The 13,316-nt window shown below is 41.4% G+C and overlaps 1 protein-coding gene across 2 annotated transcripts in view; it reads left to right on the top strand.

The window, feature by feature from the left end:
* Positions 1-13,316, top strand: part of NRG3 (neuregulin 3) — a 1,408,585-nt gene that overhangs the window by 1,372,424 nt on the left and 22,845 nt on the right. For both annotated transcript variants that reach the window (XM_004386524.2, XM_012558425.2), the window contains exon 6: positions 5,160-5,286. In XM_004386524.2, the coding sequence (XP_004386581.1) occupies positions 5,160-5,286 (127 nt within the window). The remainder of the gene's footprint in view (positions 1-5,159; positions 5,287-13,316) is intronic.

The following is a 13,316-nucleotide window of genomic DNA, read 5'->3' as shown; positions in this document are numbered from 1 at the left end:
AAAAGACCAGATTTACTGGCCTAAAGGAGTCTGGAGAAACCCTGAGAGTATGGCCCCCAGACACCCTTTTAGCTCAGTGGTGAAGTTATCTCTGAGGTTCACCGTTCAGCCTGGGAGTGGACAGCCCCGTAAAACTAAAGGGGACTAATGAGGTACAGTAGTCCAGTGACAAGGGCCAGAAAGCAGAAGGGGACAAGGAAGCTGGTGATAGGAACCCAAGGTTGAGTAAGGTTATTCTTGATGTGTTGTGAGATTGTTATCCATTGTCATAGGGCAACGTGTATAGTAACTGTTAAATGAGAAACTATTCTGTTCTGTAAGCCTTTATCTTAAGTGAGAACGGCAGCACAATTGGAAGAGCGTACTCAATGTCACTGAACTGTTCATGTAGAAATTTTTGAAATGGTATATTTGGCCATGTGTATTTTCACCAAAAAAAAAGGTTGAGAAGTTAGAGGGTTGACATGTTGTGGGGTTGTTAACCAATGTCATAAAACAATATGTGTACTACTGTTTCATGGAAACTATTTGTTTTGTAAACCTTCACCTGAAGTACAATTAAAAAAAAAAAAATTGGCACAGATGGTGCTCCTACAGCTTGTCTTAAATCCAAGCCAATGTGCAATGGTGTTTCATTGGGCCTATGTTTTTCTACCCATTTACTTTTCTAAAAATGGATCAATTTCTAGATATAGTGTGCGATACCTGTCTACAGGCTGCACATGTTGATCTTTCAAGAGAACAGCAGTTATAAATTTAAAAATAATGGACATGTGAGCATGAATCTGGAATTAATAAAAAAATTAATAAAATATTTTAGACTATTTTTGGGTTTACAGAATTATTGTAAAACTAGTATAGAGTTCCCATATGTCCCACACCCAGTTCCTCTCTTATTAACATCTTACATTAGTATGGTGCGTTTGTCACAAATAATGGAGCAGTACTGATACAGTATTACTAACTAAAGTCCATACTTTATTCAGATTTCTTAGTTTCATTGTTTCTTACCTACTGTCCTTTTTCTGTTCCAGGGTCCCATACCAGGATATCGTATTTAGTTCTATTTTATTTATTTATTCAATCCTTAGGTCCTCTTGGCTTCAATAGTTGTAACTATTCATTTTTAAACACTTACTAGCCCAGGGACGTTGGGATCTTCATGCATTAGTCCACAGTCCTCACAACTATTGGAACTGTGCATTCTTGCTGCATTTTTCGGATGACATTGGAATTTATTTTATAATATTAGTTTGTTAAAGTCACCTAATAGGACATTGCAGAAGGGGTCTTTGAATCTCAGCAGTTCCAGCTTCAATCACATGCTCTCACCACTATACTGTATGGCCTTGCATAGTCCTCCCACTAGGTGGCGACGGTGTTTAGAGGGAGTCGGGAATGTCATGCTTTGGTGCTGCCCATAATACTCCCCATTCTCTAGGGAGGCCATATGCATCTTGGCCGACATTTCTCATGGATTTGCTGTACTTGGATTCGAGTCTTCAATCTGCTACTTGTTTGTCATGTTTTATTAGGAACGTTACAATGTGACTCTTGGACTCAGTTTCCTTTCGGTAAAATATGGCCCAAATAGTATGTACATTATAGAATTTTTTAAGGGTTGAATGGGATAATATTGTTAAGCACACAGCATAGTGTTTCAAGAGTAAATACTCAATAAAGGCTTGCTGTCATTAACACCCAGTATTTTCCACATGGGGACTTGGAGGCTGGGTATGTACAAAGTCACGCATGTACGCTGACACGTTAGAGGAATAATCGCACCCAGCAAGTGCGGAAGCTCTCCTCCCAAGTGCGGTGTATGAGAAAGAAATCTCGTATTTAATAATAAGCAAAGTACTATGAAGCAGTAGTTAATCACTTATTTTTAGAGTATAGTTTGTAGTTGTTTTTGTTTTGAACACGGGAATGGCGAAGTGCTGGATAACCTGAGCATGTAAGTCCTGTGAGCAGTCAGCCTCTCACTTCTCAGGGCGGCAAGTGGGCTCTGAGATGACTGTCCCCTCCCAGCGCTCTCCCAGGTGTTGGATGTTAAACATCAGGTCGTTATGGGGTGTCTGGGCCAATGGACGAGCACTAACCCCAATGTCATTGTCTTCCTGCCTGCTCAGCTGGGACAAAGGAAATAAAAACAAATATGTAAATAAAAGAGTAATAAAATTGAAGCCTCATTTCAACTGGAGTCATATTTCTTGTCAGAGAGCTTTAGTGTGGTTCTTCTTCCAGTATAGTTTCCAGGCATAACTTTCCTTTGTTTTTCTTTTTCTGGGAAGAATGCCACACCCCATACCAAGTAGCTCCATATTGCTGAAAACAGTTAGATGTTGTAACACCGTGGCATTGTTTCTTTTTACTGATTCCTGGGTTTCCTGTTTCCCTGCCCAAACCTTGGCGATAACAAACTAAGCAGACTCTATCTCTCCCTCCCCTTACATTCACACGTAATGTACTTTGTTTATATGTATATAACTTCTTTTACTTCAGCTTGGAAGCCTCAATTCTTCCAGGCTTCTGGGGCCTCTCTATTTTTGGTACCCAAAAAAATTCACTTGAACCTCATCCTGTGTACTGGGGTGTGTAGTTCCTGCCCCAAAATAGTTAGGACCTACCCAGAAGCCCACATTCTCTTGGTCATTTATATTCGACTCCCCAGCATCACTCAGACCCCGGCACTTGGGTCCTTTCTCCATTTTCTTGTCCCCCTTGGCATGATGTGACCCCCCAAGAATGAATATTTTAGCAAAGTGTTAATCTGATGAAAGTTTGAAGGTGAGTGAATGATAAGCCTGAAGTGAGGAAGCATCTTCTGGAATTTAGAGGAATTTCTGACTGAGTTCATGGAATCCATTAGTAACTCTGAAGGATACAGTGGGAAAATTGTTCTCATCACTGCCAATAAGTCCGTGTGTTTCCAGAAGTTGGTAATAGAACTATTAATTTAGCCTTTTAAGTCTTGCAGATATTGCTCACATGACAACTATAAATACTTCTAGGTTTTCTCTTTACTTTCAACTCATAGGTAAGGAAGGTGAGGCTGGCCTTAGATGTCTTTGGTAGACTTTAGAAATGAAGGGCATGATTCAGCTGTGAAACTGGAATTGGGGAGGGAGAGGAGATTTTCCAGGAGGCAGAAGCCAGGAGACACAGATAGGATTCAAACCCCAGTCTCTCTGGTTTCAGGGCTATGCTCTGTAGGTAGCCCCTGCTGCTTATCTGGAGAATCTCAGGGTAAGCAGCTTTTCTGAGACATGGCACACATCCTCCACCAATGGCTGTATCTTTGATAGAGATCTTGGTGAAGAGACACATGTTCAGAGAGGATGATAATGCAAAGATTATGAGAATTTTGATGAATATAAATTATACTGAAATTATACTGAAGCTTCTGCTGATAAATAATTAGTGTGAAGCCTGGGAGAGAACAGTCAGCCTGGCAGTAGGTTGCTTCATCATTCATACTTCTGGAATAGCCACTGAATGACCCAAACAGCAGTCAAACAGACGGGAGCACTTTACCTGAAGCCCAAACACCAAGGGTAGTTCTCAGCCTTCCCAACCAGAAGCTGTGGGAACATGGGCTCGACAGTTCTGAGTGGTGGTTAAAAGTGTAGAGTGTACAGTCAGGCTGGCTGGATTCAAATTCCAGTTCTACCACTTTCTAGCTACATGACCTAGGCAAACTAACTTCTCTGTGCCTCAGTTCTCTCGTGTATTAAATGGGTAGAACACTATTGCTTCATTTCACAGAATTAGTGTAAATAATAAATGAGTTTGATATATGTAAGCATTTACAATGATGTTTGGCACATAGCTGTTGTTGTCAGGTGCCATTGAGTCAGTTCTGACTCATACAACCACATGTACAACATTGCATGGTCCTGCACCATCCTCACAATTGTTGCTATGTTTGAGCCCATTGTTGCAGCCACTGTGTCAGTCCATCTCAGTGAGGGTCTTCCTCTCTTTTGCTGACCCTGTACCAAGCATGATGTCCTTCTTCAGCAGCAGGTCCCTCCTGATAATATGTCCAAAATACTTGAGACAAAGTCTCGCCATCCTATCTTCTAAGTAGCTGTACTTCTTCCAAGATAGATAGGCTTATTCTTCTGGCATGGTATATTCAATATTCTTTGCCAACACCATAATTCAAAGACATAATTCTCCATAGGTCTTCCATATTCATTGTTCTGCTTTCTCATGCATATGAGACGACTGAAAATACTATGGCTTTGGTTAGGCACCCCTTAGTCCTCAAAGTGACACCTTTTCTTTTTAATACTTTAAAGAGGTCTTTTGCAACAGATTTTCCCTGGCACATTGCAAGTGCTCATTAAGAGTTAACTATGTTTATTATTTTCAAGGTAGGGATAAAACATTATCATCCAAGGCTACTGGTAAGAATAAATGAACTATTCCTAAACCACAAAGGACAGAAAATATGCAGTCTCTATACTTATATCATAGAAGCCCTGGTGGCACAGTGATTACAGCGCTTGACTGCTAACCAAAAGGTCAATGGTTCGAACCCACCAGCTGCTGTGTGGGAGAGGAAGATGTGGCAGTTTTCTCTGGTAAAGATTTACAGACTTGGAAACCCTATGGGGCAGTTCTACTCTGTCCTATGGATGGCTATGAGTCAGAATCGACTTGAAGGCAGTGGGTTTGGTTTTGAGTTTATACACATATCATAGTCTACATGCAAGCCATGCAATTAACCTACATGTATTTGAACTGTGTACATGTAAATGTAACTCTGTAAATATGTTACATGTGGTCACTGGCCCAGGCTGCAGACTTTTCCAGTAGTCACTTCTCCACTGCACTTCTAATTCCATGCACATTAGCACTTAGTGTCAGTGACTGCCTGTATGTCCACAGGGACCAGGGCAATGTGTTATGCCTTTGGAGCACGCCATTGAATGTGAATCCCTGGATGGTGATGGATAACATCAAGTTCTCTCTAAATTAAAATCGTTTCTGGTTGAGTTGAAAGTGAGCGAAAGGCTCCCCTTGCTAGTTGAGCTTACTGAGCTTTAGCAGATGTCAAATGTAGGCTTTGGGTATGAATGATCCTAGAAAAATATGAACAGAAATAAATTTATATAAATATTTATACATTTATGTATTTAAACCTATAGGAAACAAACTAAACAAATCCAAGAGCAGCTGAAAGAGACACAGAATGGTAAAAACTACAGTCTTAAAGTGTCCAGCACGATGATGAAGTCGGAGACCTTGGCCAAGAGTCATGCCCAGCTGCAAAACGTAAGTTACGTGCCTAGACATCCCCTCCTGCAGCCCACCTGAATGCTCCGGGGCCAGAGGGGATGGGGCCTGCAATCAAACTTGTGCATATTCTTATCAGTATTTTTTACATGTGTGTGTGTGTATGTGTGTAGACAAGTTAAATCCCAGTTCTCAATTACTGTTGATAATATAAATTAATCTCTAGGAACAATAGAAGCTTCGATTTTTTGTTAAATGAACACTTCTTGAAGCCTTATTCTGTGCTGGAAACTAAGCCAAACCCCAGGGAGACAATGCCCCCTGCCCACGGGAATTTATGGTACAACAATAAATGCAGACATTAGACCCAGACCCGGAAGAAGTATGTGGACAGAAAAGGCTGGCTTGGCCGCAGGGACTGGAGAAGGGGACACCACTCAGATGGCAGGGCAGACGTGGAGCTGCATCACAACAAAGTCAGACTTGAATGGGGTTTGAAGAATAAGAACGGCTCATCAGACGGTCAGAGCACTGACAATAAGAGACTAGAACAAACAGAAGGAATAAAGCCAGGGCACTCTGAGAAGGCAACTCCAAGGAACTGGCATGAGAGGAGCCCAGGGTGAGAGATGTTGTCCCAGGGCCCACACTACCTAATTTCCTTAGAGGTACTTTGGTGGCACTGGAGGCTAGGTCCTAGAATCCTCACCTTCCATGTAGGAGCCCTGGGTTCCGTTCCTGGCCAATGCACCTCATGCCCAACTACCACCCATCTGTCCATGGAGGCTTGTGTGTCACTATGATGCTGAAGTTTCAGCGGAGCTTCCATACTAAGATGGCCTAGGAAGAATGGCCTGGCAAAGTATTTCTGAAAATCAGCCAGTGAAAACACTATGGATCACAACAGTCTGATCCACAACCTGTCATGGGGATAGCACAGGACAGGGCAGTATTTTGCTCCAGTGTGCATGAGGTCACCGTGAGTGAGGGGCTGACTCGACAGCAGCTAACAAGCGACAACAGCGAAAAGTACATCAGAACTTGAAGGTTAATGCAGTGTTTCATTCCTACATTCTCTATAAAGCAGTGTTAATCATTTCTGAGATATATTGCAAAACACTAAATTAAAGACAAGATAAAACTGTTTAATGCGTGCTGAATTATTCCTCTTGAGTAACAATTCTTTGCTCTCACATAAGATTGCATTTCTAGAACCTGAGGCTCAAAAGGAAGGAACAAAGGCCTTGTACAAACCCATATTTGAGTAGAATAGGCAATCACCCAGGACACATTCAAACCCCTCCAAATGCTTAAATCACTGGGAATTTATACATCACTTGTGATTCTAAGAAATCATTACCCAAAAAATTACCATTATACTGTGCATAGCAGATGTACTTAGATGATTTAATGCTGAATTCATAAATCAGAACCGCTTCCCAGAAAAGTTTTGTTAAACTTTTATTCATGGCAGTGTGCAGGGATTGTTCTTTTCAGAAACAGAATGCTTTTGCTAATGATTTCTAATGAGTATAATCCCTAAACCAGCCTAAAACAACTGCAGTGATCTGGGACATCAGTTCCTTAGCAACTGATTCTTACATGTTGCACAGGGCTGCAGGCAGAGCACACACACAGTTCTGTGTCCTAATTTTTTATCTAACTGTGATTGGTAGCATTTTCTATCCGATTTATGATCTCCATACAGTCATCTGCAACCATTGCACAGTGATCAACAAGGGGGCAACCCCTCTATTTACTCAGCCATTTCCCTCCCATAGACATGTAGGCTCTTTCCTGTTGTTTTCTAGTATAAAGAATGTTAAATCAAGCTTTTCACTCGTGAGCTCCCCCAGCCTTTGATTGAAATACTAAGACTGGAATTATGAGAAAGAAATTACTAGCCCTGAGGGTTCAAACACTTAGAAGACCTTGGGTGCATATGATTTGGTTTCCTTTCTCTCTCCGCCTTCCCTCCTCTCCTCCAGGCCCCTCCCCAGCTTTATGTGTGTTGGCAAAGGGCAAGCAAGGTGGGGGTGGGGGGCTCAGATGGGTCATTCCACAAAAGATCCGAGGTAGGATGTAGGGATTGTAGGTTTTTGTTTGTTTTAATTCTTCCCATTTTTGAATGAGGAGAGCATATATGGGATATTTTATCTTTGAGACATGGTATGGTTAGCTGTGATAACACTTTCCTAAGGATCATCAGTCTAAGAGGCTAAGCAGAAATCAGGAGTCCAGATGGAGACTAGCTAAGAGAGGAAGGCATTTAAGGACCCAGGCGAAGAGAGCAAGGGGCATCAGAGAGGCGTACACATACCAGCCATAGTTTTCTACATGTCGCCATGGAAGGCCTGACCAGGTCCCTTTGACAGGACCAGAATGGGATGAACACACTCTCGTTGGCAAGTTGGTTTCCCAAAGGCATGTATCAATTTAACTGAAAGCAATGTGGATCTCTAAGGTTTTATGTTTTTGCCATTTCTTTCGATAATTTTAACAGGGGCAAATGGTGTTTTGTTTTTTTTTGTTTTTTTTTTTAACATTTATTTATTTGCTAATACAGCTGAGTCTCTGTCCACATATTTCTAGTCGAAATTTCTCTTTCGTGAGTTATGTGTTGATGCTTTTTGCTGATGATTTTATTTTAAGACAGAAATAGCAATTTGACTGCAATTTTCCACGCCACATGTTTTAAGAGAAAATAGTGATGGAGAATAGATATCAATAATTCATTTTAATGAAACTGAAAATTTTAAGAACATTTGAAATTGGAGGCAAGGTAGCATAGGTAGGCTTAGGGAAAACAGCAATAGGATATTGTGGCTAAGAATTACTGGGACACATATTAAACAGCAAAAGCATTGAAGAAAATTTGGGAAAATTTTTTTCCTTCATTTAAAACAAAAAGTTGCTGATGAGTCAATTCCGACTCATACGACCTTATAGGACAGTGTAGAACTGCCCCATAAGGTTTCCGAGGAGTTACTGGTGGATTCTAACTGCCAACCTTTTGGTAAGCAGCCATGGCTCTTAACCACTGAGCCACCAGGGCTCCCTTCATAGGTCTTTATATTTTTCTTCTAGCAAGAGTTATGAGGAAATACCAGTGGCAATAATAATAATAAAAATTATAAATGAAATAATGATATAGTAATAGCAAATAACATGACTGGGCATGCTAAATGATGTTACTGCATTGTTTCATTCAGGCCTAATAACAACTACTTAATTTACACTCACAAGGTGCAGAAAAAGGAAATGAAGCTTCAAATTTGAGAAAGTTACCTCAGTTAGACAGCTAGGGAGTCACTGAGATGCAAACACACATCCACAGGGGACAATTTTGCCTCCCTTGGACTTTTGACACAGGTTTGGAGAGACACTTTGGTTGTTATAATTCGGTGGAGGGGTTCTGCATACATCTAGTGAACACAGGCCAGGAATGCCACTAAACTTCCTACAATGCACAGAACAGCCCCACACAGCGAAGAATTATGTGTCTCAAAATGTCAAGAATGCCGAGGACATTCAGAGTCCAAGCTCAGGTTACACAGATGCCCAGCATTGTTGCTCCATCAGCAGCCTTCCCAATGCAAACATGTATTTGTGTGACCCTGGTGACACAGAAGTTAAGAGCTTGGCTGTTAATCAAAAAGTCAGCAGTTTAAGTCCACTAGGAGCACCTTGGAAACCCTAGGGGCAGTTCTACTCTATCCTATAGGGTCGCTATGGTAATATAAGTTTGGTTTTTTATTTGGTATGGTGACATTATCTAGGTACAGTACAATACTTGGGAGGGGACATTTCCTACTTGCTTGCAATCTCAGGCAAATCTTTGTTTTATCTGGAAGCTCAGGCTAACTTCTTGACACTCTTTGCAAATTGCAATGTTTAACAAATGAATTTCCTGTGTCTGTCATTCCCTTAAACTCATTAAATATTCGTGGTGGAAGGGTTTTACTTTTCACTCATTTAACAAAATATGAAACACCTGGTCAGTGAAGCGACACAGTATTCTGGAAGCACTTGACTCAGACGCTGCAGATCTATGCCCCGAGTGAGAAAGAGCTGAGGTTAGAATCGTCACCTCCAGTCAAGGGTCTCTGTCCAGTGAGTATCCATGGAGTGTCCCTGGGTCAGGGGACAGAAAGTAAAGTCGTCAACATAGCAGTGATCCCTTCTCTCTTAAAATCATGAGAAAATATACTTACTTGAAAAGTAAGGGATGAAAACTACATACTCCTTCCCCCCTTTTTTATTTTCAATAAACATCTTAGAAAAGATAGGATAGTATCTAATGAGAAGGAATCAGAGAATAATACTTGCGTGCTAAAGGAAAATAATGTTAAAAATATTCAAAACTCAAAGAAATTGACCTAAGGTTTATTCTGTATGCATATAGGGAGACCTTTCTGATTCAGAAAAGAAAAAAAAGCAATGGCTTGAAGTAGGCTAGCTACACTGAACGTTATACAGAAAAAGGAGGGAGGAGAACAGTAGATCAACCATTGTCTAACCCTAACATGATTTGATTGAACCCTGCCCCCATAAACTGATATCAGCTAAAATCTTGGCCCTTCACCCATCTGCAGCCATGACCTTTTGAAATTTAAATTAAGTAAGCCTAGAGGCTCTTTTCATTAAACCACAGGCTAATGGTTTTGCTATTGACTCCTCTTCAAACAAGAAAGAAAAGTCAATTAGCAATTTTGGGTGAAAAAAACAGGACAGGGAAGCAGCAGGCTGGATTAATTTTGGGTCAAGAATTTTTTAGGTTTGAGGATAAGAAAACCTTCTTGAAATAAAAGTAAAATATCTATTTTTAATAAAAAATAAAATATTCCACAAGAATAAGAATTCAATGCCTACAGATCCTTAATTGGTAGAGAGGCATTTGTTTATTCAATAGTGCTTACTGAGTACTTCTCTTGTGCAGGGCATTGCATGTGGAGCTTAGAATACAAACAGAAGAGATGATTTCTGGCCTCAGGGTGCTCACAGGCTAGTGGGAGAGACAACTATGTATGCATGTACTTTTTATAGCTTAGATACTGTTACCACAATAAGGTGGATTGGAGCCGCCTGCTGCAGTAGCCAATTCTGAGATGGGTGAGGTGAGCAGCAAGAGGTTTATTAAATATCGATATATAGGAGATAGAGGGCAATAGATTCCTCCAAAAAATCTTCCTCCCCCACTGGAGATTGGCTGAAGTCTTTTATAGGGACAGGATTATGGATCTTTTGTGTTAGTTTCCCCCTGAGGTGGTGATGTCTCAGATGAGTTAATCTTCTACTGATATTCTTGGGGGTTATCTGGTGACATCCTGTTTTTGCTTGTCACAGGATGGGTGCTTTGTTTGGTTTTCATCCTTAGATCATTATCAATTGTTTTCCACCCTCCAAGGAGGAACATGGGTTAATCGTAAACCTTTTGTAGAGACTGGAGAAACAAGATCATGAGACAACGTGGTGGTTAGCAATGGGGGTAAACAATAGTGAGCCGGGTCTGTGCGGCCTCTTCCAATACCAGAAGACAAACCCGTTGCCATTGAGTCAATTTCAGCTCGTGGCACTTCCATGTGTGACAGAGTAGAATTGCTCCATGGGGTTCTCTTGGCTGTAATCTTAACAGAAAGAGATTGCCAGGACTTTCTTCTTCAGTACTGGTGGGTGGGTGGGTCCCAGGGGCCCACAACATATATATACTATGCCAAAGTGCTATCAGAGAACCAAAAAGGGACATCTAAAATTGACCGGGGGATCAGGGAAGGCTACCCAAAGTAGGCAACATTTTGACTGTGTCTTGAGAATGAGTTCAAGTTCGTCAAAGAGTTTGCTGGAGGCAGGACAGAGATCGAACATTTCATTGTAGCATTAATCAACAGTTAATTTTAATAGTTTTAGTCTGTTGTAGGGAAAAACATCGCAAAGTTTAGTAAAGCAAAAAGAAAGTTTTATTTGGCATATATTCAAAAAGGCAAAAGTGGGAAATCAGACAAACATGTTGCTAGAGCCATGTCTGCCCGAGTCCAAGGAAATATTACAGAATAAGCAAAAGTGGGAAAAGGGACAATCATGCTGTTGCCTGATTAGGGTCCGTGCCCTGGAGCAGTTGAGCCAATGAAACGTACTCCAAGTCAGAAAGAGGTGGCCACCAACGGGGATCCGACAGCAACGCAGGCTATCTCTATCGAGTCCGAAAAGGCATTTTTACATTAGAGCTTATGTTTGATTTTTACAAAGGTTAGAAGTGTAGTTATTCATTACAAGGTAATTACAAGAGATTCTTTATCATACTAAAGAGATACATACTGGACACCGCCTTACCAGGCTAAAGATATACATGTCAGACATCTGGGCTCTGATGTTCCTGTGGGGGGCTCGTAAGCCACAGGTGGCTGGACAGAGCAAAACAAAGTCATCAACAAAGGTATGCTGAAAGGAGAAGGCAAAGAAAAAGGAAAAAAAAAAACTTACAGGCTCATCATGGCGCTAGTTATATCAAGCTCTCAGTCCTCCGTTTTGAAAAGGAGGAAACATGCTGGGGAGTATTAGGGTCACAATGCTGCTAGAGCCATGTCTGCCTGAGTCCAAAGAACCATTACGGAGCCATCAGTATATATTAACATTACAAATGGGCAAAACCATTGAAAGCTTCACCTTTTCAGATTGGCTAGAAACTGTGATCCTACATTTTGAATTGTCCTTCTTAACAATCACTGGTACAGTTTTCAGTAACTGACAGTCAGGAGGGTCTTCACTGGTCCAACAAATTTCTATTCACTAAATGCTAATAGAAAAAGACAAGAGTGGAAAGTCTTTTGTGTTCTGTTTGATTGGCTTTATGTGAAAGTTTCCTGAAAAGACATTTTTCCAAGATTATCTTAGCTATTGTCTTTATACCTCAGGGCCCAGTTGATGTGTCCTTGTGAATCCTTGTGAGCCCAGCTCCAGCGGGGTCACATTCTCTATGCTCAAGGAGAGGGAATAATAACTCCAGTATTATTTCCTAAATCACCCTAATTCACCCTTAGTGAATACCACTGTCAGAGCTGACGCAGGGCTGGTCTAGGAGTTCACCTGACAGTAGGAGTAACAAAGAATCTCCCAAGCAGCAGGAATGCACGCACACTCTCAGTTCCTCTCCTGGAGGGGGTAGCTGGTTGTGGGGCTGGGGGGGTGCTTGCTGTGCCTAGTGTCTGAACATCTCCAGCTACATTATTTTGTTTAGCAGAAATGTGCTAAAACGTGACAGTAAATGTTACTAGAGTTCTTCCTGCTGTGTCGCGCTGGGTGCAAAAACTTCTCATGATAGCAGTAATGGTCCAGTTCCTTTTAATTACATTCATTCAGGATCCAGATTAAATCAGTCTTTGAAATGTGTCGTAACCACTCAATTTCACCATCCTTTGGGCTCATAAGTCAGACCTGCAATAAAGAACTTTTTTACATGTAGATTCTCTGGGAGCAACTCAGAAAAAACAGACACTTAAAACCATTTGAAATACTCTCCGCTTGGCTTTATTGAATTGGGTTTCAGACTAGGCCTTTAACAGCTCTGTCAGCATTGCTCTCCAACTCCAACTCCGTTTCTCTTGGAGCAGTCTTAGAGGCAATAGCCCCAATTGCTTCCTTTCCTTGTGCAACGAAACAAAGGTTCTTTACACTCTCCTGCCTCGGTCTCTCGTTTATTGGCGGATACACGACACACCGAGCAAAACCTGGGGTTTCCACCCGGTAGCAACAGCTCTTTCATTTGACTGCTATATTGATTTCAGGGCACCACCAACAATGTGTTAGGAGCAAGGCAGGTGACAGCTCCGGGAACAGAGGACACCTTTAGGACCAGGAGCATTCCTAGGAGGGGGGTGCACGGAGCCCCACGGGGATGCATGCCTTCCCCATGAACGTTGTTGACGAGACCTATCACAGGTGTGGAAAGGAAATCACTTTGTGGTACATGCTAAAAGGACCAGTGAATGGGCTGTGACATCTCTTTATTCACTGCTCATGTGGTATTTTGTACACTATATCAAGTGGGATTGTAACACACGTGCATGAAAAAG

This window comes from Trichechus manatus, unplaced genomic scaffold (assembly GCF_000243295.1).
Source record: "Trichechus manatus latirostris isolate Lorelei unplaced genomic scaffold, TriManLat1.0 scaffold00166, whole genome shotgun sequence".
Lineage (NCBI taxonomy): Eukaryota > Metazoa > Chordata > Mammalia > Sirenia > Trichechidae > Trichechus > Trichechus manatus.
Note: the sequence above shows the minus strand (reverse complement) of the source record. Positions and strands in the feature narration are given on the sequence as shown.